Source organism: Neofelis nebulosa, chromosome 15, assembly GCF_028018385.1.
Source record: "Neofelis nebulosa isolate mNeoNeb1 chromosome 15, mNeoNeb1.pri, whole genome shotgun sequence".
Taxonomy (NCBI): Eukaryota; Metazoa; Chordata; class Mammalia; order Carnivora; family Felidae; genus Neofelis; species Neofelis nebulosa.
In genome coordinates, this window is record NC_080796.1 from 18,733,909 (window position 1) to 18,754,635 (window position 20,727).

The window sequence follows — 20,727 nt, forward strand, 5'->3', positions numbered from 1 at the left end:
TAAGCGTCCGACTTCGGCTCGGGTCACGATCTCACAGCTCGTGAGTTCGAGCCCCTCGTCAGGCTCTGTGCTGACGGCTCGGAGCCTGGAGCCTGCTTCAGATTCTGTGTCTCCCTCTGTCTGCACCCCCCCTGCCACGTGCACTCTGTCTCTCGCGTTACCTCAAAAAATAAACATTTAACAAGAAAAGAATAAATATAACTTCAGGGAGCCTGGATGGTTCAGTCGGTTAAGCGTCATGGCTTAGGTTTTGGCTCAGGTCATGGTCTCACAGTTGTGAGCTCGAGCCCTGCATTGGGCTCTGTGCTGGGCAGGGAGCCTGCTTAAGATTCTCTCTCTCTCTCTCTCTCTCTCTCTCTCTCTCTCTCTCTCCCTCTGTTCCTCCCCAGCTCGTGTGTATGTGTGCACATGCTCTCTCTCTCTCTCTCTCTCTCTCTCTCTCAAAAGAAGGAAAAAGAAAACAGCACCAATATATCTTTTATTTCACAAAAGTGAGAAGTCCTGTCACTCCTTATAAATTCTTAAATCCATAGGCTATGTTTCCTAGATCCCAACAGATTTTTCGTAACAAGAAACAAAGCTTTCACGATAATAATGCAATCACGCATACCTGTCACATAGTAAGAGCTTATATGGGCTTTTGTTACTTTTGAAGACATTTCCAGAAGAAGAGTGGTCTCAGTGAGTGTATTTTACCTTTGCAGGTTGGTGGAGGTGCTGTCCATTTTCCGGAAGCTGTGCATTCAACATCATTAGATCCCTCCAGCTTAAAGCCCTTGTTACAGGAGAAATGGCAGGTGTAGCCAACACTGAATTCTCTGCGGGTGTCAGAACAAGCCAGGCTTCCCTGCTCTGGGGCAAATAATTCTGGGCACTTGACGGCTGGAGAGTCAAAGAAATGAGGTCACAATCTTCAAGTTTCCTCAGAAGCCAGTTTTGCACTGAATTCATTCATTCATCTATTGAACAAACACTGAGCACCTACTAGGTCAGGTGTTTTGCTAGGCAACAGGTGTCCCACAAAAAATAGGACACAGGCCATTTACTACAGAGGCAGGAGGAGGGATGGCGGGCGCACAGAGGGAAGTGCAGGTAGGAGGGACAAAAATGAAGTCAAGGATTTAAGCAGTCACACTGAAGAACCCACAGTTTTATCCTTTTCTCTCTGCGCCTGTGCCTCCCATGGCTCTCCCTATCCAGTCTGGATGGGTTCAGTCTAGGACTCACTTCTGCCCTGCCCGAGGCCGCTTCCTCTTAGGTAGCCTGCCATCTCCTCAAATTCAACATATCTAAAAACACAATGACCGTCCTCTGTCCTAAACTTTTGCCTCCATTTGGATCCTCAGGCTGCTTTTTTTTTTTTTTTTTTTTTTTTTTTCAAATACCACAGTTCCATAGAACAGGAAAGCGGAAGAGCTCCTGGCTAAGCTAGATTAGTCCCTGGAAATTCCCTGAACTGACTTCATGTGGACTTGCCTCTCGTTCTTGGCTCATGCTGCCCTGAATTTCTTTCCGTTTTCATTGAAAAAAAAATCCCACCCGTCCTGGAGGATCCGACTGAATGCAGCCTCCGCAGAGCGTCTCCTGATCACCGCAGCCTAAAAGCTTCTCCTACGAACGCATCAGTTTTTCGTCTGAACTCCTATGTTGTCTTACCACGTGCCACGTCTCCCCTCACCTACTGGATGGAACGCTTCTAAAACCCAAGAGCCATAAGACTTTGTGTCTTTCACAGCTCACGCTTCAGGGGCTCAAGGGCTAGTGTTCGGCAATCGTTTGCCAAGTGGATGAATACAGGAATTTTTAATTTAATTAACCATTTCCTTCAAAATCATTTTACAAATTATTGCAGTTACATATTTCTGTTAGGATCATGTCTTTTTCTTCATTAAATTCTGACATAAGACTATTATTTATTATCGAATATTTGACAAACTGAGTGACTATTTTTTTCATTTACTTATTTGTTCATTTATTGAGAGAGAGAGAGTGAGTGAGCATGCAAGGGAGGGGCAGAGAGAGGGGATGGAGAGAATCCCAAGCAGGCTCCGCACTGACAGTGGGGCTCGAACTCATGAACTGTGAGATCATGACCTGAAGCTGAAATCCAGAGTTGGACGCTTAACCGAGACACCCAGGCGCCCCTACTCTTTCTTTAAATCCAAGTTTTCTGAAAGCAGTGCCTCGGTCAGTCAGGCTCATTTTGCTTAGCACTTTTGCCTTAAAAACAAAAGAAAATAAAACCTCTTGAAGTCCTAGGTAATTACTTCATGGGAATGTGATATTTCTGGCCTTTCCATATCACCCCACGTGTTTTCCGGTGACAGGCTATCCGCCAAAAAATTGTGGATCCTCATTGCCTGAGTCCACTCAAATAACTGAAGTAACACACTGAATTTCAGTTTAGAATGCTCAGATTTTTGAGTAATTAATAAATGTATGTTGGTAGGTCAATTTCATTTACCAAACATTTATTAAATATATCTATTGGTGGGGCTCCTGGGTGGCTCATGGATTAAGCGTCCAACTTTCACGCAGGTCATGATCTCGCGGTCCGTGGGTTTGAGCCCCACGTCGGGCTCCGTGCTAACAGCTCAGAGCCTGAAGCCTGCTTGGGATTCTGTGTCTCCCTCTTTCTCTTGGCCCCTCCCCCACTCACGCTCTGTCTCTCTCTCTGTCTCTCTCTCTCTCTCTCTCAAAAATAAACATTACAAAAAATTTTAAAAATCTATTGGTGTACGTCACAGACATTAAATCATCTGTGAACATTTTCACTGAAACAACTTTTTCAGACTCTTGGGATTTCATTCTCAAACCCCAGGAAATGCACAATGTCAGCGGCAGGAGAGCAGGGACCTTGTCATCTTTTCAACACCGCATCCACGGGACAGGGTCTGGCACATCGTAGGGGCTCCAGAAACGTTTGTCAAATGAACAAAAAAGCCCATGAGCACAATTTAATTTGGACGCATTCTAACAAGTGTTTTTAGCTGGTCTGAAGAGAAGTGACTGTTTTAAAAAATTGATTCAAGTGACTTTCAGTACACAAAGAGAATTGCCGCAGCATTAAATCCGCTTGGGGCTCTTGCTTTGGTCTGCGTTTTGTCAGTCTTGTTCCGCCAAGATTGTCGATACAGGTTTGTGTGTGTGTGTGTGTGTGTGGTTTTTTTGGTTTGTTTTTGTTTTTGTTTTTGTTTTGTATGTGAAAATCTCTGAACCCTCTTAGGTAAGAATTAACCTCGCCCAAACAAAGGCCTGTAAATAAATTTAAGGATTTGACTTTGAATCAAGTGCGGAAGTAGGTTTTCCTGCCTGAGGCAGCCTTGACGAGGTACACGGGAAGTCTAACTCCCAATCTGGAACATCATGGGCTCTCGGCAAACATGGCCGAACTACATTTGTGGAAGAGCTGAGGGCAGACGTAGAGGAAGAGATTTTTACCAAAGAATGACCTCTTGGGTAACTTGAAAAAATAGTCCTACTCTTAAGCCTCCTGTAAAACTGTCCCCAAACCTGAGTGATTACAGGAAGAATAGAAAACAGATAAGGATTGCTTTCATCACATGATTAGTGCTCTGTCTTCATGGACTTCTGAGACAGCTCTGTCTACCACAACCACCTTCACGGATATCTTCCTGTAACCCATGAAGTAAGTGTATGTGATTGCACGTCAATGTATAAATTGTTGGGTCCACTGGCACTCTGTCGTCAACTGACAGCATACTGGTTTGTATTATTTTAGACAGATGTAGTTAATTCTTCTCTGTTTCTTTGTATTCTCTCTTTTGAGTTAGATATCGTTTCTGTCAGGAAACTTTTGGAAAGAAGATACAGTGTAAATAATAAGTTTAACCAAGTTGGCTGTTCTAGACTCAAAGTTTCGAAATGAACACTTGGAACCCCCATGGAGTCGGAGAAATGTTGGAGGAGGGGAGAGAAAAACAGAGACGCAAGCCAGGCCAGAGCTTAGAGGGTACTTGTGTGCTGTATTATAGGACTTGGGTGAGCAGGGACATGGCCGAAAGGGCAGAGCTAGGACTGGGACTTGGAACAAGGACCTCCTTTCCCCACTAGGGGGAGGCTGATGATTAGGAGTTGGGTCCAGCGTCCAAACATGGTCTCCAGAGCGTCAATGACAAAGTGATTGAGGAGAGCCGTGGTCTGAATCAAGATAGTGCCCCGACAGTTGGGGACCTGAGGGTCATAGCAACCAGATGTAAGCAATTCCGGAAAGGACTCTGGGTCCCAGAGGACTAAGGCAGTGAGGAGAGTGGGATATCGGGCAGCGCCCAAGTCCCAGAAGGCCAGGAACTGGGGTTCTAACTCGAAAGGAAATGTCTGCGGAACCACTCAAGAAGGAAATCTCTCACTGCACTCTGACGTGAGAGACCGAACGCTCCACTGCCACACTGGCCCTGCTAACTTGGTGGCCCTCACACCACACCCCTCTGATTCAACCTAGGATGCTGCAAAACTGTGCAAAAATCAGGGTTCCGGGGTCAATGTTGAAGGGTTAAAACTTTATGGGTTCAGGCACGTAAGAAAAAAAAAGGGACTCTTTGCCCACATCTAGAGAATGCATTTGGAGAGTGGGGTGCAAACACAGGGCCAAAAACCAGAGCTCAAGATCAGGCTCTGACAAGGCTGAGGAATCGGAGGCCTGCTGTTGGCTAAGGCTGCTGTCCGTGGTCAGGACTGGTTCTAGGCCCCAGGTGGGGCTCACGGTGAATGTCAATGGAATAGGTGGATGAGCAAATGAAAACCAAGTGAGGAAGCACAAACCCTTAGTGTTAATCCCCCGTAAATGGTCTGGATTCCTCAGGTGCCTGTAGTATAGCGTTCTGACAGCAGATGGCAGCATTCTACGTCTTTAACCCCAGAATTCTTGACCACAAGTGAGACCTCAGACATGATTGCGTCCACCCCTCTCCTTTTGGAATCCAGAAAACTGAAGCCCACGGGTGTGATGGGACTTTTACGGCTCAGGAATTTGGGGAAGAGCGATACAGTTCTTTGGGTATTAATCTAGTATTCATTCCACAAGAAGGAATGAACGATACTTTAGCTTTTTTTTTTTCCATATAACTAATAGATTTCTATCAACATTCTCTCTTGTCTGATCACCAGGCACTGCCATCTCTGAAGTCAATTTCAACCCTTAGAGTGGCAACCTGGCCAGTGGAAAAGAGCGCCCTTAGGAGACCGACAAGGGACTTCGGAATTCTGCCACAGGGTGGCAGTTCAGGGTAGTGGTGAAAACTCCAGCACTTTAATCAGGTGAGACCTGGGTTGGAGTCCAGCTCCATACTGCCCAGCTACTTGGCCTTTGCCTGCTGTGGATCCTCTCAAAGTCTCCGTTTCTTCTTCTTTAAAATGGGGATCGTGGGGCGTCTGGGTGGCTCAGTAGGATAAGCGTCTGACTTCGGCTCAGGTCACGATCTCACGGTTCATGGGTTCAAGCCCCGCGTCGGTCTCTGTGCTGATAGTCAGAGCCCGGAGCCTGCTTTGGATTCTGTGTCTCCCTCTCTCTCTGTCCCTCCCCCACTCACGCTCTGTCTCTCTCTGCCTCTCAAAAATAAATAAACATTAAAATGGGGATCATAATAGCCATGTTCAAGGTTGTCGTGTGGATTGAATGAGATCCTGCCTGTGAAATAGCTGCTACTTATTACGCAAGCAATAAACATTGGCTATCAGTGCTGGTCTTATTATTACTGAGCACACTGAACAATAACTTGGGCCACTGGTGCCTTTGGAAAGTAAATGCGAGCTATGAATTAATTACTTCAGCAAACTCCCATTTTAGAGCACACTACATGCTAGGAACTCGTAGCCAGATGTTTTGGGGAGACAAAGATAGATAGGATCCAGCTCCTCCAATCCACTGGCAATAGGGCTTGTGCTTGAGCAAATGTAACCAGTCAATGATAAGCTTCAGCCGAGCGGCATTTGTCACACAGCCACTTTGATTCTAGTTGCTGCAGGGACACGGAGATGAAGAAGGCATGGTTCCCGTCCGCAAGGACCTCGTAATCCACATGGAGGCAGAGCCAGGAGAGAGGTGCGCGAGTAGACCGAGATCCTCAAGGGGCCAGGATGAAATCATCCGCATCCTTGCATAAGCTCGGTGCCTAGGCGTTAGCAGTGCTCATGGACGGTGCATGGAGGAATAAATTAAGTCCGCGGAAAAAGACTTGCTAAGGAAGTAAAAGTCCCAGGGACATAGCTGAACTTCATCACTTGTGAACCTGTGACTTTCAGCGAGTTACTTAACCTCTCTGAGCCTCTGCTTCTCCTCCGGAAAATGGAGAGGATACTGCCTTTCCTCGTTATATTTCAGAACGGTGGTAAACATCAAGTGTCATGGTGACAATTAAAATGCTTTATAAAACTGTGCAATGTTTTAAGTTAGGAGAATATTCAAAGAGAGAGAGACAGAGATTACCAATGCTCTGTGGAGAGGGTGTTTCCTTTAGCTTAAGAACAGTTTTACATGAATCCCTGGTGATTCTTCATTCTATCATATTATCCGAGAAGCCGTAAGAAAGGACACACCCACGATCCTACCTTCACATGTTGGTGGGGGACCTGTCCAATGTCCAGATGGAGCACAGTCCAATATTTCTGGTCCAGATAAAGAGAATCCTTCATCACAGGTGAATTGGCATCTGGACTTATAACTGGAATCTCCAAGAGGCCGGACACAGGTCATTGTTCCATTCCGAGGGCTTAGCAGAGGTGTGCAGGTAAAGGCTACCCAGAACATGGTACAGGAGAGAAGGATCATTTTAGAACACGGCAAGCTGATGTCAGCGTGTGCGCTGTGTGTGTGTGCGTGTGTGTGTGTGTGCGTGTGTGTGTGTGCGCGTGTGCGTGCTGAATCCACAGGGGCAGCATTCGGTTAGATATGATCGTTTGAATTTCATGCCGCTTTATCACCAGGTAGAGGTCGTGGTTGTATAAAATAGCGACTGACAGTTGATTGGCATTCTGGAACCTTCACCCACAGGGAGCTTTAGAGGTCATTTTAAAGCTGTTGTTGTTGTTAATGTTATTTATTTTTGAGAGAGAGACCAAGCGTGAGTGGGAGAGGAGCGGAGAGAGAGGGAGACACAGGATCTGAAGAAGTAGGCTCCAGGCTCTGAGCTGTCAGCACAGAGCCGGATGTCCTCTCACTGGGCTTGAACTCATGAACTGTGAGATCATGACCTGAGCCAAAGTCAGATGCTGAACTGACTGAGCCACCCAGGAGTCCCTCAAGGTCATTTGAAAAGGAACTGGTGCTTTGGGAAGATAGTGACACAGCTCATTTCAGTTGTCCCCGCACAGGAGTGGAAGTGGCTGCTTCCTTGACACCTTCAGAAAGGGACCTAGTGACCTTGCCAGAAAACAATGACAAATGACTGGAAGTAGGAAAACAAAGTAAAATACTTTCTCCTCCCACAAAATCTACTTTCCCCAACCAAGGAGTATAAAGAATCCGCGTCTAAACCCTGGCTCTGTTACTTATTAGCAATGTGTCTCTAGACTTTTCTGAACCTCAGTTGCTTCATCTATGAAATGGGAAACATAATACTCCTTGCCTTGCAGGGCTCCTCAGTTATAAAATAATAAGCTAGTTAAATCATGTGTAAAAATTAAGTTTGAAAATATTTTTTAAGTCATTGACATGCGGTAGGCACATAACGTAACTGGCCACCTGCAAAAGCTCTTTCCACCAATGTCATCCTACAGGGACCAGCCCCAGTGACTGTACATGTTCACCTACAAAGAAAGGTAAATTAGATCTCATGGCTCTTTACCGTAGTTTATGCATATAGAGTTTGAGGCTCCAGGGCATTTGCTTGGGTTGGAGATCATGCTCTGTGACTTTAGGCAAGTCACTTAACCTCTCTGAGCCTCAATCTCTTCGCTTTAAAAATGTGGAGAATAGGGGCACCTGGGTGGCTCAGTCGGTTGAGCATCCAACTCTTGATATCAGCTCAGGTTGTGATCTCGCAGTTACAGGATTGAGCCCTGTGTGTGGCTCTGTGCTAAGCGGAGCCTCCTTGGGATTCTCTGTCTGCCCCCCCCAAAAATAAATAAAATAAAATAAAATAAAATAAAATAAAATAAAATAAAATAAAATAAAATAAAATAAAATAGGGGCGCCTGGGTGGCGCAGTCGGTTAAGCGTCCGACTTCAGCCAGGTCACGATCTCGCGGTCCGTGAGTTCGAGCCCCGCGTCAGGCTCTGGGCTGATGGCTCGGAGCCTGGAGCCTGTTTCCGATTCTGTCTCCCTCTCTCTCTGCCCCTCCCCCGTTCATGCTCTGTCTCTCTCTGTCCCAAAAATAAATAAAACACGTTGAAAAAAAAAATTTAAAAAAAAAATAAAATAAAATAAAGTAAAGTAAAGTAAAGTAAAATAAAATAAAGTAAAATAAAATAAAATAAAATATTCAAAAAAGAAAATGTGGAGAATAGCATTGCATAGCTTCCAAAATTTTTACAAAAGCAAAAACACTCTATGTGTAAATGTTAATAGTTGCCAACTAATGAAACTATAAAGTCTAGATTCAATGTGGTGACATTTAAAAATGAAGACTGAGAAAACGTATGGTTTAGGGTGTTTCTTTTTCACCGTTTGCTTTGACGGAACCATAGTCAGTGAGAGCAGGGCTGAACCCGGGGCCATTCTCCAGCCGCTGACTTGGAACTGCCTGAGGTTCCAAGCACAGTTTTTATACCTTTCTCTTCCCTTCACCTCTTCCTCTCTCCAGGTACATTCTCCTCGGTCTGATCGACTTTCCCAAAGATCTAGGCATTTTCTGCCACCCGAAACGTCTTTCTGTGTGCAGGGTGTATGAGTGTGGGGTGGTAGAGAGGAGAGGAGACAAGAAGACTGTAAGGACACAAAGGAGGGTCTCGATGACATGGAGTCTGTGTCCAGCTTTTGTGGCCTTGCCTGCTGATAGCTGGGGTGCATGTCAGAAGGCAGAGGGCAAAGGGGACACTGAAAAGGGAAACTGTCTGATAACACTCTCTCATAAGTCTTACATCAGCCAGTGGATTGCAAGCCTCGTGGTGCCTTCCTGCCCAGCCCACATTCAGGTATTTCACTTGATCTCACCCGGCAATAACAGGAGAAAGTTCAGTCGGAGTAAACAAAGAACTAAAAGCAGAAGGGAACTGGGAGGTCACAGGAAGCTGTGGTGAGTGTCAACCTCGTTGCTGTGAAACACAGGCAGGACAATGTGAGGCAACGAACTGTAATTCGGATTACTGTGATAGAATTCTATGGAAGAATTCTAATCCCTGTGATAACCCTCTTAGGGGACTCCAAGTTCTTCCCCAAAGTTCCATGGACTTTGGAATACACCCAGGCTGCAATGTAGCCAGGAATAAAGCCGAGAAGGCTAAATCACAAGCCTTACTCTGGTCTTTCCAGACCCTGCTGGAAGGTGTATTCAACCCCAGCACCAGTGGCTTGCCTGCTCTCTGATGCCTAGAAATGCAGGACATCCAACTCTGCTGAGTTCATTCATTCATTCACTCATTTACTGTTGTCCTAACTTAGCTGTGGGGTGTGTGTGTGTGTGTGTGTGTCTGTGTGTGCACTTGAGTGTGACCTGAACAGCAAGTGGTTTCCTCTTCATTAAAAACACATGTCTGCCTGCTTTCACTCAGATGTTGAAAGCCTGTGCAAAGTGACAGGCAAAGGCAAACAATGCAGAATTATCTGGTATCATCCCTATTTGACTTTATTATGAAAATTGAATCTGCATCACGAAAATACTAATTGCCTAGAGGGAAAAATGAGTAGGGAAAATTTTGGGAGAAGTCATACGAGAATGCCAACCATGCCTATCTCAGGCTGGGAGTATTTAAGACGATTGTTTTGTGTGTGTTTCTTTATTTCTTACTTTTCCGTAGCTTTTATAAATGAAAACCCTGCTTCGTAAAAGCAATTGCCATAAGCCTGAAAAACTGGATGCACTGAGTGGAAAAAGGCACGAGGGGTATGAAAAGCCTTTATCTGTTCTTCAGTTGGCAAACACAAATGACCAGAGACAGTTCTGGTTCTTAAAATATTGGCAGACTACCCTGGCTTTCTTTTCAGCTCCATACAATGGGGATATACATGCTGAGGCTGAATATGCATGTTTTCTCTACTGAGGATCCTGTAATCTTGCATTTATAGATTAATTGCTTCCTCTCTCCATCACTCTTCACTTTACCCTGAGTCTATTTCTCCATTCCTACGCAGATCTTGGAGGATATCTGCAGCACCTGTAGATCCTGCCTCTCCTGCACTGTTATACCCAGAGGTCATACTCCATGGTCCCCAGGAGCAGAGTGCTGGGTCAGCCTTGGTACAGCCATCCTGAAGCTATTTTTTTTTCCCTTCTGGCCTTTCTAGGCACTGTTTTCAGCCACGTGAGAACAGTCTACCTGGTTCCTGATAGAAGCTTCCAGGTCCTAGTAAAGGTCCTGGTAAGGAGTGCACAGGGGTAATTCCCTAGCTCTGATTACCAGACACCCCGCCACTGGTGTTACCTGCCTGGCCCCGCATTTGGGATCACTGGGTCACAAGGTGAAAAGTGTTTCTTAATTTTCTGGTCCATTTCAAGCTTCTGGCCCCTAGACAGTGACCGCCGCGAAAATACAGCCTTTTAAAATGCAGCCTACCCTGGATTTCCCAGACGCTGGAGAGAACTCAGCTTACCCTGGCATTGTGGGGGAGGAGCACTCCAGGTCCCCGTATCCAAGCACCGCAGCTCGCCTGCTCCCACCAGGAGTAAGCCCTCGTCACAGGAGAAGGTGCAGGTAGATTGGTACTGAAAGGCTCCAAACGGGTGGGAGCAGTTCACCTGGGCCTGGTCTGGAGCCGGAAGATCCTGACACTGCAGCGCTGAGAGGTGAGGAAGTAAGGGAGTGAGGAGAGGGGATCACACAAGCTCTTGTTCATTTTGACCCCTTAATCCCGTCTAGCGCCAAGAGCAGGGATTTCTTTTTTTTTTTTAATTTTAATTAAATTAAAATTAATTTATGAATTTAATTTAATTTAAAATGAATTTAATTTAAAATTTTTTTAATTTAAAAAAAATTGATTTTTTAAAACTTACATCCAAATCAGTTAGGATAGAGTACAACAATGATTTCGGGAGGAGATTCCTTAGTGCCCCTGGCCCATTTAGCCCATCTCCCCCCCCCACAACCCTTCCAGTAACCCTCACTTTCTTCTCCCTATTTCTGAGTCTCTTCTGTTTTGTCCCCCTCCCTGTTTTTATATGACTTTTGTTTCCCTTCCCTTATAAGAACAGGGATTTCTGAACGGGGCATGTTTAAACCGGAGGATGAGAAATGGCACAATGGCACATGAAGGATTTTATGAAGAAAATTCTGAGGCATCGTAAGCATTTTGGCAATATGCAGGAATAATTTTTTAAACCTCATACTTTTGGACCCACGAGTCTATGCTAAGTATGTAATCAAAATGAATAGCAAAAAATCAATCCACGGGGGCACCTGGTGGCCCAGTCGGTTAAGCATCTGACTTCACCTCAGGTCATGACCTCACAGTTTGTGAGTTCGAGCCCCGCGTCGGGCTCTGTGCTGTCAGCACAGATGCAGGGGATTCACATCAATTGCCCAAAGATCCCAGTAAATAGCAACGTGAAATGCCAACATTGCACTTCTGGGACCTGACTTCTGTGTGGGGTACCCTCGTAAAAATCATAATCCTAATGACTTCCCTGTGTCTTTGTTCTCCTATAAGAGCAAAATATTGAAAACATGAACTACCGAAAGAAGATCACTTTGTAAAATCAGATCACAGACATATAATTTATAAGGTAACGTTATTATCATTTTGCATACATTTGTAAAACTCATAGGAGTTTTTAAAGTGAATTTATTTATTTTGAGAGAAAGAGAGAGAGAGAGAGAGCGCGCGCATGAGTTGGGTCGTGCCAGAGAGAAAGGGAGGAAGAGAATCCCAAGCAGGCTCCGCGCTGTCAGCACAGAGTCCCACACAGGGCTCGAACTCGCGAACCGTGAGATCGTGACCTGAGCCAAAACCAAGAATTGGATGCTTAACCAACTGAGCCACCGAGGCACCCTCAACTCATAGCAATTTCAAGCTTGCTTTTTACCCACATTCATTCACAACAGTAATGAGGCACGTAGGTGAGGCAGATAATAATACTCCCGCTCTATAGAAGACACTGAACTTCTGAGAGACCAAAACCTTGTTGCCGGGGAATGACAGAACTAGACTAAATGCCCTGGCCCTTACTCTTCTACGTTGCTCCTCATGCATCATTCCTTCCTCCCAGTCCCATCTTCTTCACGCCAACCCACTCAGCGGGTTTTCTATCGGTGAAACCTTCACCTTGAGTTCCAATATGCTGTAACGAACGGGTGTTTCGCTCACCATTTCATCCCTAGGGCCAGCACAAAGGGCCGGGTAGTTCTTAGTGAACGTCTGAGGAATAAATCAATGACTGCTAACTGCATAATAAGCTGAGAGACACAGAAGGAACGTGCCGATGTCACATTACCTTCACAGACCGGGGCGGGCGCTGTCCACCGTCCCAAGTCAGTACACTGGGCCACGTCAGCTCCTTTCAGCCTGAAGCCATCAGCACAACGGAAGCTACAGCTGGTGTTGTATGGAAGCGGTCCCGAGAGTGGGGCGCAATCCGTGCTTCCATGGACCGGACTCTCCAGTGGCTCACAGGCAATGGCTAAATGGAAAAAGTTGTCGTCTGAAACTGGGTCATGGAAGGGCTCAGTTCTTTCTCACAAGAGCCACTCAAGAGATGCGTCTTCCTACCCATATTATCAGTACGTTCAGAACCCTGAATCCTCCCTTTTCCAAAAGGGAAAGTGCCTGGAACACCTTCCTGTGCCCTCTTTGCCTGGGTCACTCACCTGCCCTTTGATCTCAGCTTAGACTTCACTGTCCCTAGGAAGCCTTCCCTGACTGCCCCCCTCCCAGCAGCTCAGGGGTAGGGACTCCCCTAGTGTGCTCCCCACAGCCCCTGCACTGTGCGGAGACTGCTGTGGTCCTGCCCTTGGACCACAGTCTCCCTGAGGCTGGGCTTAGATGTTCCTAGTTGCGTCCCACAGCCTGGCCATGTTTGGTACCTCGAAGGTACTCTTTAAATATTTACTGATGATATTTGCAGAACTGGATCAGGCAGGAGGAGATATATAACAGGCTGGACGTTTAAGGAAAAAGCTGAAATAACATGGCTTATTGTTGACTTCCTATTAGCTAGGTTTATAAAATGGTCCTGAGTGGGCCATATCTCTGAAATACAGGATGTCAGCGTCATCAGACTTTAATTGCCAAGCGAGTGCAGGCCAAGGACAGTTCCTGCACAGAATTGAGCCCTGAGTGGCCTTAGCTCTGATACAGACCAGTTTCCTCATGTGCTTCTTTGATAAAGCATTTCATTTCCAGGCTATTCCTGGGTTTTTTTTCAGAGTGTGAAGACCACCATCACACCCTGGGCTTAGACCTCTGGTTGTTACAGAATTGGAGCATCGAAGAACCAAAGATCCTCCAGAGCTTCTCTCTTTAAAGATGAGAAAAGGAAGGTTCAGGAATGAGTTACTTCCCTGACGTCTTGTATCTGGATGGTAGCAGAGTTGGGCTTGTGATCTCCATCTCCTGGGCACTCACTAATCCAGTCTTCAGTTTCCTGCTCCCCTATTCACCCTCTCTGCCTCAGAAGCTGAGGGCAGGAGGCAACTGCACAGAATTCAGCTTTGTGCTGTTGTGTAACCGTCTAGGGTTGCATCACGGCCCCTGTGGACGCAGCGCGCCTCGCTCCTTTGTCCAAGTCACTTCCAAACGCTAATGGGGAATCCCCCTCTTTGTCCTAATAGCCACCATTCTGGCTTCCTCTCAAGTAGAGGACATTGTCCCACAGCTTGTATTGCCAGTGAGGCAGAAAGGGAAAAAACGAGGCAGAAATGAAGGTTGATTGAATGCCCAGTCTAATGCTAGCTACTTTCTACGTGCTGTTTAACTGTGTGCTTTTTATATACTTCATTCTCACAAAAGCACCTTAGCTCATTTCATGGATGAGAAAACCATGCCTCCGGGAGGCTGAACAACCTGTTCCAATGTCAGAACCTGAAGGAGGCTACCCTGAGCCTTTCCACTGCGCCACGGCCTCTTTCTGGGCGGAAGAGGGCTACTAAAGGAAAATCCTACCCTCACAGGCTGGCAAGGGTGTGGTCCACTGGCCAGAAACAATGCAGTGGAGAGTGGCCCAGCCTCTCACTTGATAGCCAGGTTCACACTCAAATCTGCAGCTGGAGCCATATGCAAAGGCAGTGAGGGGATGAACACAGTCCATGGTCCCTTTGCCAGGGGCTTCCAGGAGCGGACACTGCACAACTAGAGAGAACAACCAAGGACAGAGAGAAAGATACTAAGGAAGGAGAAAACCTAGACCCACAGCTGGAAAGCAATGATAAAACTTCGTCCAGGAAATCCAGGTGGAGCTAGAAATCTGTAAGGGTCAGGAGACCCTAGTGATGATTTGTCCAGACTTGGACAATCCATCCACAGGGTGACCTTAATCTTAAAAAAAAAAAAAAAGACTCCTCCAAGGTTTTTATAATGTCCTCTATTCCTTTATCTCTATAAACCTGTCGTGGTAGGTCTTCTAGTATCTAGAAGACACTAGAAGGATGTAGATGCCATCCTTTCCTTCTTGTGTGAAATTTATGAATGGAGCCATTCTGAAAACTGCTTGAGGGCTCTGAGTTTAGGCCAAGGGAGGACTTTTTAAATTTGTTTATAGCCAGACCAGCCTCTTGATTTTTCTGGAGCCTGGCCCTCTTTTCCCATCCTGATGTACTAAGTGGCAGGTAGAAAGGAGAGTCAAGTTGTGGTGATTCAGGCCAGCTTATCCATAGACCCCCACTGTCCTCCGTACTCACAGCAAGGACTGGCACGGTAGACGTCGCATATCCCCAACCCCCGGAAACTCACCTTCACACCCTGGGGGTGAGGCTGTCCACACCCCCGAGGCTGTGCACTGCACCACCTCTGGCCCAACTAATGCAAATCCCTCTTCACAAGCAAAGTGGCAGCTGGACCGGTATTGGGGCGCTTCCGGAGAGGAAAGACACGTCATGCTTCCTCGCTCAGGAGTCTTCAGGGGTGGGCACTGGGCAGCTACAAACAACCACAGAGCAAAGGTGTGAGCCCTTGGGTTATGCCCAGCACCTGTGAAACCTTAGGATGCCCCAGCAGCCGTCTGCACCTTCGTAAGTGATGGGCAAGGTGAAACACCTGGTTGGTTCAATGGTACTTTCAGGAGCCATTTGGAAAGATCCAAACATCCCCATGTTGCATTTAAAGAAGCAAGGTCAAAGTATCAAATTAATAAGACTCAACCCCTAGGTCCTCATTACTATACTGTTCACTTTGCAATAAGCAAAGGGAGAGAGGTCCCTTTGTGATGCTTTTGCCTGAGAATCAAGAATTAAGGTGATCACCTCACTCTATAGATGCAAAACATCATGAAAATCAAAATCAGTGTCACTCTCATTGATGGGTAGTAGTAAAAATCAGAATTCCCCATTGAATGCAGATGCTCATTATTTCTCACATTTTTCTAAGGTTTTTTTTTTTTTTTCTTGAGAGGGAGAGAGAGAGAGAGAGAGAGAGAGAGAGAGAGAGAAAGACAGTATGAGGGGCAGAGAGAGAGGGAGACACAGAATTCGAAGCAGGCTCCAGGCTCTCAGCTCTCAGCACAGAGCCGGACATAGAGCTCGAACCCATGAACCATGAGATCATGACCTGAGCTGAAGTTGGACACTCAACCAAATGAGCCACCCAGGCGCCCCAATAGCTCGTGTTTTTTAATGGAGAAAGCTTATTTTCCCCTTATTTTCTAGTCGTCGTCGAGGATGGAAAGAGTAGGGTCCACATACCTATACATTGCGGTGGGTTATTTGTCCACGTTCCGGAAGCCAAACATTCCAGCTTGCTGGGTCCATTCAATTCGTACCCTTCAGCGCAGTGGAAGCTGCACTCTGAATTGAAGGAGAAGTTCCCGAGAGGGTGGCTGCAGTTCATGAGCACATGTTGGGGGAGACCAAATTCCCCACACTCTTGGACTGTGGGGACAAAACGTTAATTTTCTTTTCATTGCAGGTTTAAAGACAACGTCAGGTTTGCTGACGTTGGAACTCTTTGTATGACCCTCTTAATCCTGTCTTCCTGGGCTTAGTCTCACCCAACCTGGTCATCTTTACTTGGTTCCTTTGTGTTGGCTACATCTTGGGATATAATCAGTCTTTCAGTGGTTTTTATTTCAAGCAAGCAAAATCAGCCTTTGTTTTGCTTCCCTTTTACCGTGTAGGTTTTTTTGAACCAATAGTCTACGGATAAAAGTTTTCACCCAGAGGGTGTGTCTTGGGACAATTTGAGTGGGGCTGACTGACTGACCCCAGAGAGGACCAGGATGAGCTTTACCTCCTGGAGAGTCTCCAACATGATTTGCTTCCTGGACCACCTCCAGCACAAGACCAAAGGCCACAATAATATCAACAAAATAGCACCCTCACCATATTCACATTCTGGTCCATAGAATCCGGGGAAGCAGGAGCAGGTGTAGTTCCCGATGGTCTCAATGCACTCTCCTTGCTTGCTACAGGACATGTCCTGGCAGGACGCTGCACGGATGCAAAAGTGTCAGTATGGTACGCATTCCCGGGAGGTGTGAAGAGAAGTTAGATTCCTTTCCAAGCTATAGACTCAGCCCCTCTTCGTATAAGACTGAGCTAGGCAAGCAACACAAAACTACAGTGTCCTCTGGAGCGCCACCCTGTTCCCTGCAAAGGGCATTGTGGAAGCCTACCAGAGCATTGCATAGCTTCCATTTTAAGCTGTTGTCTAAGGAGGGATTGCTTTGTGTAGCCCAGAGAGACAAAAGAGCCACTGATCGATGTGTAGACAGAGAAACTCCTCTATGTGGTACAAAATAGATGTGGCTTTTTAACCAAGAATATGCATAGAGTTGTATTATTACGGAAACCCCTATGATGGGCATTACAACATAAAGGCTGGGCATCAGATGTGGCGGGGCGGGGGGTGGGGGTGGGGGTGGGTCACACATATGTCATCAGAGTCCTGGCTCTGCTGCCTACTATTACAGGACCTCAGGCAAGTGACTTCTCTGAGGCCAGCCTGCCCCGGGTTAGGGCCAAAGCCGTTCCACTGTTTGTTGATTTCAAATCTGTGCCCAGCGCCGCACAATGGAGGGGCAGGGGAACCACATGAGACGCTTAAGACCTCCTCGTGGTACAGGACAAACAATCCCATGGAGAGATGTTTCACGGGCCTAAATATGCCAGTCTCAGGTAGTGCAGAGTACGACTGACTAGCCACACCCTTCTCAGTGAGTCCCAGTGGAGAAGGGCTGAGGTTCCTTTCCTACAAGAGACTCTTTGTGGGCGGGTGCATCATGCACCCGATGGAGGGTTCTGAGAATGTTGTCACTGATGAGGTCATAGCTGGGGGCAAGGCCTGTGGCTATATTTTCTCGTGACGTTTCCTCTGCACACATTGGGCCACTTTAGGGTTGATTACAAGAGGGAAGTCATATGTCACATTCAGGCTTGTGCTAGATGATATCTACCTACATTCCCTCTCAACTCTGAGAGGCTCGAATTCTAGAGGTCGTGCCGGTTCTACAGGAGGGCATTCCCGAGGCAGCCGGCAAGTTTGGTGGGGCTGCACGGGGGCCCTGGGAAGGGTCGGAGTAAAGGGAAGATGCAGGAGGCAATAGAGGTCTGGACCACATCTTCCATCGTATTCACCTTGACCCCACCAATGTCTTACAGCCGTGATACCCGTGCCCTATGTTCTTGGAGCACACATGGTTTGTTCTGATCGTAGCTTCCTACGGATCTCAGAATGATCTCATGTGCTACAGGGGGCGGGAGAAGCCACATCAGAAAGATGCAACCGGTTCCAGCGTAGGCGCGTGACCCCGGGAGGACCACGCTTCCACGCATGTCTGCCTACGCGGGAACCGCTCACTCTGTCGAGAAGCGAACACACTCACAGGGTCTCTTCACTGTCAGTTCCCTTCCCTCATGCCGCTGGTCCCTACCAGCACACCTGAATACATGCTGCCGTCGAAGGGAATCTGTAAGCATCTGCGATTCTCGGCCCTGTTCTCGTGTTGTCTCATGAGAAGGCAGAGTAGAGAGTACCGTAGCATACGCGGCCACAAAACACCAACTTTAGAGTCGTGAGTTTGAAACCGACTGTACCATCAGGTAGCTTCGAACCTTGAGCAGATTCCTTCATAGCCTGGACCTTCCTCTCATCAATGAAATGAGAGGACCTGACTGATGAGGTTCTCACTAGGACTAAATGAAACTAATACGAAACAGGCTTACGACCCATGAACTAATAACATCACAATAGCGTAGTGATGTACAATAGCTATCAGTTATAGCTGTGTATCCTAGGGGCCAAGTTATCTTCCAACGTATACTGCCCATTATATGAGGGCGCAGTGGTGCCGAAAAGCTCTGGGTATAAATTTTAGGGGACTAGAAACTCCTGAGCATCTATTTAATCAGTTATACACTGAGGAAGGTGGATCCGATGATTGTAAAATGTCCTTCTAGGGGCGCCTGGGTGGCTTGGTCGGTTAAGCGTCCGACTTCGGCTCAGGTCATGATCTTACGGTCCGTGAGTTCGAGCCCCGAGTCGGGCTCTGTGCTGACAGCTCAGAGCCTGGAGCCTGTTTCGGATTCTGTGTCTCCCTCTCTCTCTGCCCCTCCCCTGTTCATGCTCTGTCTCTCTCTGTCTCAAAAATAAATAAACGTTAAAAAAAAAAAATTAAAAAAAAAATGTCCTTCTAGCTTCAGAAAAACCCAGGTTTCTCTACTCCTGATCTTATATTCTTCAAGGTGCTCCTTAATGCTGCATGATTGTAGTTTTTTCTTTTAATTACTTTAATTTTTTTTAAGTTTATCTATTTATTTTGAGAGAGAGAGAGAGAGAGAGAGAAAAGCAGAGGGAGAGAATCCCAAGTAGGCTCCCCGCTGTCAGTGTAGAGCCCGATGCAGGGCTCAAACTCATGAACCGTGAGATCACGACCTGAGCAGAAATCAGGACGCTTAACCTACTGAGCCACCCAAGCACTCCAACTGTCATTTATTCTTTGTTTTCACATACCTGACTTTGTGACTCGATGTTATTGACTCAGTGGCTCTATTAGTGAACCAGGGAAGGCTTTTTTTTTTTTTTTGAAACAGATAAACTTCAGAGTACAGAAGCTCCTACCTGTGTAGCATAGTGCCCGCTTCTTTTTCCAGCAGGGCTCATCGTTCCACTTGCCAGGGGCCGACACGCTCTTGATGTAGATCTCCACACAGTCCTGGTTGTTCTTCTTGTTGTTGGGCTCGTTGTCAGCCCAGTTCTCGGCCTCTTTGGTGAGGACCTTTTTGGTTCCCACCCAGGTCCATTTATCATTGATCCTTCGGATCCCAATCCAGTAGTAAGAGTTGAAGTAAGGCATGACATCATTGAGGTAAGCGATCTCTTTTTTATTCTGGATGGCCACTAAATCCGTGTAATGCTTCTGGCAGAACATCCGGGAATAATTCCATGAATATGCTTTGATGCTGTAATTATAGGTCCACGCTGCCACTTCTTTCTGCTTTATTAATTCTGAGTAAAGGAGAGCGAGTGCCAGGTTAGCATCCTTCACCGGGAGTCCGTGAGCATAAATACGCTTCTGTGTAAGTCAGTTGGGGTTCTGACTGGAAGACAAAGCTAAAATATGACTACGTTGGGTCCAATCTAGTCGTCTTAAGAAGGAAGAGTGGTTTCCATCTTTCACCCAAACACATATATATGTGAAGTCAAAATAAGAAAATGTACTGTTCTGAGGACGCTTGGTACTGAAAGATTTGGAATCATAAGAGAACAGAGTTGGAAGGGACCTTATGAGGCATCTAGTCTCCTTTGGTAAACGGAGGAGACATAGTAAGTAATTTGTCCTGTTTAAAGGACACACAGAATGTCTTGGTGGCTGCCTCATATCTACAGGTTCAACCTCTTCACGTGGAAAATAAGATGCCTTATGATCCGGAGCCTACCTGCTGGGCCAGCCTCATCACCCGCCATATTTACCTTCTTAGCAAAACAGAACTCCCACTTCTGTGCTTTGCACATGCTCCCTGCTAGTCTGGCTGCCCTCCCCACTTATGCCCGGTAAACCTTTCCTCGCCCTGCTTTCCTTGACTTCCCCGGGTAGGCACGTCTCTGCCTCCACTTCCCGTTATCGCCCTCTGGGCGTTGGAACGTCTCTTCATATGACATGGTCCACACCGGCCAGATTGTGAATTTTAATCTCTGGGTCCTTAACACCAAGCACAGTGCATGGTGCTTGACAGGTGTTCAGTAGATACTTGTTGAGTGAAGCACAACGTGTTTGTGGCAGAGGCAGGTCACAAACCAGATCTCCTGGCCTGCGATCCTATGCTCATTCCACTGCCCTTGACTGTTCCTCTTTGATAAGCTATGCTACGCCCTTCATCTCTGCTCACTCACGTGGCAAAATAGGGCTTAGAACAAGCCGTTTGAAGCAACGCCTGTGGCAGCAAGTAGAAATAAAGTTTGTGCCCTCTGAAAGTGTAAGGGGGACTCTGATGAAAGCTGTTGTTATCGTGGCCAGTGGGAGCTCACCCGG

The 20,727-nt window shown here is 46.7% G+C and overlaps 1 protein-coding gene across 14 annotated transcripts in view; it reads right to left on the bottom strand.

Annotated features, from left to right (window-relative positions):
- The window catches only part of SELP (selectin P), a 39,389-nt gene that overhangs the window by 9,466 nt on the left and 9,196 nt on the right, over nt 1-20,727 (bottom strand). For 10 of the 14 annotated variants that reach the window (XM_058701009.1, XM_058701014.1, XM_058701003.1 and 7 more), the window contains 9 exons: nt 19,317-19,703; nt 16,580-16,687; nt 15,944-16,129; nt 14,997-15,182; nt 14,211-14,396; nt 12,544-12,729; nt 10,707-10,892; nt 6,568-6,753; nt 697-882 (listed from right to left, as the gene is read on the bottom strand). In XM_058701009.1, the coding sequence (XP_058556992.1) occupies nt 697-882; nt 6,568-6,753; nt 10,707-10,892; nt 12,544-12,729; nt 14,211-14,396; nt 14,997-15,182; nt 15,944-16,129; nt 16,580-16,687; nt 19,317-19,703 (1,797 nt within the window). The remainder of the gene's footprint in view (nt 1-696; nt 883-6,567; nt 6,754-10,706; nt 10,893-12,543; nt 12,730-14,210; nt 14,397-14,996; nt 15,183-15,943; nt 16,130-16,579; nt 16,688-19,316; nt 19,704-20,727) is intronic. The other 4 variants (XM_058701008.1, XM_058701015.1, XM_058701007.1 and 1 more) reach the window with 4 other exon arrangements.